Genomic DNA, 4,474 nt, shown 5'->3' with positions numbered 1-4,474 from the left:
CCTAACGTCTGGAGGGGAGCCCGAGGAGGCCAGTTGGCGCCCGCGTGCATCCTTACGTCTGGAGGGGAGGCCGAGGCAGGCAGTCGGCGCCCGCGTGCATCCTTATGTTGGAAGGGAGGCCATGTGCCCTTGTCAGCACCCTGGACTGCTCAGTGGGGACCTCAGGGCTTGGCCTTTTGGGGCAGGAGCAGGCTGTCCTCCAGCCTCAGCACGTGTGTCCTCGGACCCAGAACTGCAGTTTGGTGTGGCCCGATGGGCTCATTCCAGAGCGTTCGGAGTGTTTGCACACGGAGCGCGCCGCAGCAGTGTTCACGCACTGGGACATGCACCACCCAGTGAGCGCCGAGCCGGCGCTCCTTGTCCGAAGGGTGTTAAACAGCAACCTCCGTCTGACACTCTCTCTGCGTTGGCCCCACTGACGTTTAGGGCCGGCTCCCCCCAGGCGTCATGGGCCCTGCAAGTGCCGAGCAGTGTCCCTGGCTCCATCTGCCCCATGCCAGGAGCACCCTTAGTCATGACACCCACAGGTGTCCCAGCGGCTGTCACCTGTGCCCCAGGGACAACTCTCTGTCTCTCTCACACACCCCGGACCCTGCTTTGAGGTAACGGGAAGCCCTCTGTGAGGCGTTCTTACTCATTTTCCCTGCCATCTGTAGTGTTCCATCATCCACGAACCTTATCCTTTTACCTTCAAGTTAAGAGACAAAAAGACCAGCAGTTAGCGTGATGGCTATGTCGCTGGTCTCCCACGTAGTCGACTGCGGCTTGCGTCCCAGACCCAGTGGCTTAAACTCGCCGGGCGCGTGTGCGTGCGTGCCCAAGATCCCGAGAGGAGAATGGAGGAGAAGGGATTGCGGCGTGGCCATCCCTCCTGGGGGGTGATTTCTTGCTTTCTATCTCTCTGTCTCTCTCTGTCTGGCGAGCGCACGCACCCTATAGCAAAAACCTCTCAAAAAAGCTTAACACTTTAAAAAGAAAGGCTATTCTAGAAGCATTTTAAAAATTTAAAAGACGAGGACCAGCTGTTGGCATAATGGCTATGTCGCTGAACTCCCACGCAGTCGACCGTGGTCTGAGTCCCGTACCCAGTGGCTTAAACTCATGCCGGGCACGTGTGCGTGCGTGCCCAAGATCCCGAGAGGAGAATGGAGGAGAAGGGATTGCGGCGTGGCCATCCCTCCTGGGGGGTGATTTCTTGCTTTCTATCTCTCTGTCTCTCTCTGTCTGGCGAGCGCACGCACCCTATAGCAAAAACCTCTCAAAAAATTTTTTTTAAAAAGTAATTTTAAAAATTTAAAAGTGGTGTGGAGGCTAATGTGCTGGATCCCACATGGCTGACTCAGCTGTTCAAGTCCTGGATCTGGTGGCTTGAAACTCACACTGGGCACATATACGTACATGCCCAAAATCCCGAGAAGAGAAGGGAGGAGAAGGGATTATGGCGTGGCCTTCCCCTTGGGGGCTGATTTCTCAGTTTCCCTTACTTTCTCTCTGTCTGATGAGCTTATGTGCCCAAATGCAAAGAAAAACAAAACAAAGGGTCCATCAGGTGCCATGGTGGCTAAGGTGCTGGACTCCTACATGGCCGACTGGGGTTCAAGTCCCGGACCTGGTGGTTTGCTTTCTTGCTCTCTCTCTGTTTCTTTCTGGTGAGCACACATGCCCTATAGCAAATTTAACAACAGCAATAATAATAAATAAATAACTTGAAAAAAAAAAAAAGAAAAAGAAAATAAACACCAACAAAATGTAGAAGAGGAAGCGCGTCCCTAAAGCCCCTGCCTGGGCCGCAGGCTCCGCCCACTGTTGAGCCAGGCCTTCGTGGGCTGAAGGGCAGTGGCGCGTCCTCACGTGGCCCTTGTGACAAAGCCACGAGCCATTTTGCGTCCCTGATGACACCCTGTGTTTCTTTTTTCTTAAAGAATTAGTTTATTTCACTTTATTTAAATTTGTCCAGAGAAGAATGGGGGTGGGGGGAGAGTGAGAAAGCAAGCCGCCAGGTCTGGGTCTTAAACCGCCGTCGGCCATGAGGGAGTCCAGCACCCTTAACCACCAGGCCACCGCTGGCCCGACCCCCTGCATTTCTAGAAAGCCTGTGCGCTGACAGCTCAGAGCCGCTTGTGAAAGCCATTGTCCCAGCCGAGGCTGGCCGTCGCCCCCAGCCCAGACCTCCTCAGGAGACCCACGGTCCACGGCGGCTCCCTTTGAAGGGCGTTGCAGGTTTTCTGCAGAACCAGTCTGAGTGCCATCCTGGTTTTGGCACCAGAGGAGGGTTACGTGGCCGCGGAGAGTGGTGCTCAGACTATCGGGTCCAGCCCTGGCGTTTTGGACACCGAAGTTACTGCTGCTTTTTACCTTAACACTGCGAGTGGGCCGGCCAGGTGGCCTGGAGGTTAAGCCGCTGGACCCCACGCGGGCGACCGTGCCGTTCAGGTTGTAGGCCCGGCTGCTTGGCACTCACGGTGGGTGTGCGCATACGCATACCCCAGATCCCGAGACGGCAGAAGGGAGGGCACGTGGCCGTGCTCCCGGGGCGCTCCTCACTCGCCCTCCCTCTGGTGAGCACGTGTGCCCCATAGCGAGTCTCCTTCTTAAAGAACGAGTTGTTTATTTCCATCCGTTATTATTTCTTAATTTGAGGAGAGAGAGAAAGGGAGAGCGAGAGCCAGTCGATGGGCTTGGGACTCCAGCTTCGTCGGCCACGTGGGAATCCAGTGCCCTTCACTTCTGCGCCACCCGCTGGCTCCCCCGTAGCAAGTTTTATTATTATTATTTATTTAACTTTACTTATTCATTCATTCGTTTTTCATTTGACTAGAGAGATACACAGAGAGAGAGAGAAGGTGAGAGAACAAGCTACCAGGTCCCGGACTTGAACCGTGGTCAGCCATGTGGGAGCACCCAGCGCCTTAACCACCACACCACCTGCTGGTCCCGAGTTTTAAAATTATCTTTAAAAAACAACTGAACACACATCACGAGCATCTCTGTCCCCACGTTGTGGGTGCCCAGCGGTGGGTCCCTGAGACGCGATGCCCAGAGCGTAAACCCCGGTGTCTTCCCTGGGCCGCCGGTCGCTCAGACGGCCCACCCACCAGGCGCAGCTAGGCCTGTCCCCACCCAGGAGCCACTCCGTTCCTGAACATCTGCCCAGGCTTGGGCCGATTCTGCCGGCCTCTCCGTTCCTAGGTGCGGCCAGTGCCCGGCCTTCCTCGCAGGAGGGCGCCTGCCGCTCCCCAGCTCCGCAGCTCCCCAGCTCCGCAGGCTCCTGCTCCTCTCTGGGCCGTTGGTCAAAGTGCTCCCAGGCCAAGTGCATGGTGGAAGGGCTGAGCGCCTTCAGGCTTCCTAACTGCCCGTCCTGGGGCGCCGTCTCAGCCACCCCAGCCTGTCCTCGGCCCTGCTCACCCAGTGGGCTGCCAGGTCGGGCCGGGCTTCCCCCGGCCTCTGTCTCGGCCGCTGTATTCCGGGCTCCCTGGCCCCGGCTTGGGCACGCCCAGTGCAGGCCCAGAGACTCCTTCGGCCTGCAGCTCTGAGCCCAAGCCCAAACGCTGCAGGCCAGCCAGGGTCAGTGGTTCCACTCGCCCCCTGCCTGCAGCCCCTTGAGCCGGGCTGGCTTCTGGGCTCCCTGTGGGGGCAGGAGAGGAGGAAGGGGTCTCCGCCATGCAGGCCGGGGCCGCGTCACGAGTGCCCCCGTACCCCACAGATCTGGGTCAACGAGGAGACCAAGCTGGTGTACTTCCAAGGTACGAGGGACACGCCGCTGGAACACCACCTGTACGTGGTGAGCTACGCAGAGGCCGGCGAGATCGTGCGCCTCACCACGCCCGGCTTCTCCCACAGCTGCTCCGTGAGCCAGGTGGGTGCCCTGTACCTGCACCCACCCGGCACCCCCAGGCAGAGCAGTCCCCGAGGGTCTCTGCCTCCAGGCGAGAGGAGATGAAGCCCCCACACCCGTAGGATAATGTCAGAGCCCTGCCCACTAGCCTCTCAGAACATTCCGGAAGGTCAGGTAGCAGGCGTTCACGAGCCGCCCCCAGGCCAGGGTGAGAGCTGGAAGCACCAAGATCCAGCAGTGGCTGAGCCTCGGACTCTGGGGTCCCCGATCTGGGGCGTCGGTTACGACCTCTGGGCCTCAGTGTCCCTGTCCACAGAATGGGTGTGACACGGGACCGCTTCGTGTGGGTGGGTGGGGTTTTCAGGTCCCAGCGAGTGCAGAGCGGCCTTGGCAGTGCTCGGGAGGGGCGGGGCTGGACGGGCCCGGAGCCGCCATGCTCAGCCCCCACCCGCGTGCCCCGCAGAACTTCGACATGTTCGTCAGCCACTACAGCAGCGTGAGCACGCCCCCCTGCGTGCACGTCTACAAGCTCAGCGGCCCCGCCGACGACCCCCTGCACAAGCAGCCCCGCTTCTGGGCCAGCATGATGGAGGCGGCCGGTGAGTAGCAGGTCTGGGGCCGCCCGGGGGCACTCCCTGA

The 4,474-nt window shown here is 59.3% G+C and overlaps 1 protein-coding gene across 1 annotated transcript in view; it reads left to right on the top strand.

Moving 5' to 3' along the window:
- Positions 1–4,474, top strand: part of DPP9 (dipeptidyl peptidase 9) — a 63,986-nt gene that overhangs the window by 33,867 nt on the left and 25,645 nt on the right. The window contains 1 exon segment of the mRNA XM_027769611.1: positions 3,704–3,856. Coding sequence (XP_027625412.1) covers positions 3,704–3,856 — 153 coding nt within the window.

This window comes from Tupaia chinensis, unplaced genomic scaffold (assembly GCF_000334495.1).
Source record: "Tupaia chinensis unplaced genomic scaffold, TupChi_1.0 Scaffold149964_2, whole genome shotgun sequence".
In the NCBI taxonomy this organism is placed as follows: Eukaryota; Metazoa; Chordata; class Mammalia; order Scandentia; family Tupaiidae; genus Tupaia; species Tupaia belangeri.
This window is presented reverse-complemented; position numbering and strand designations above follow the sequence as displayed.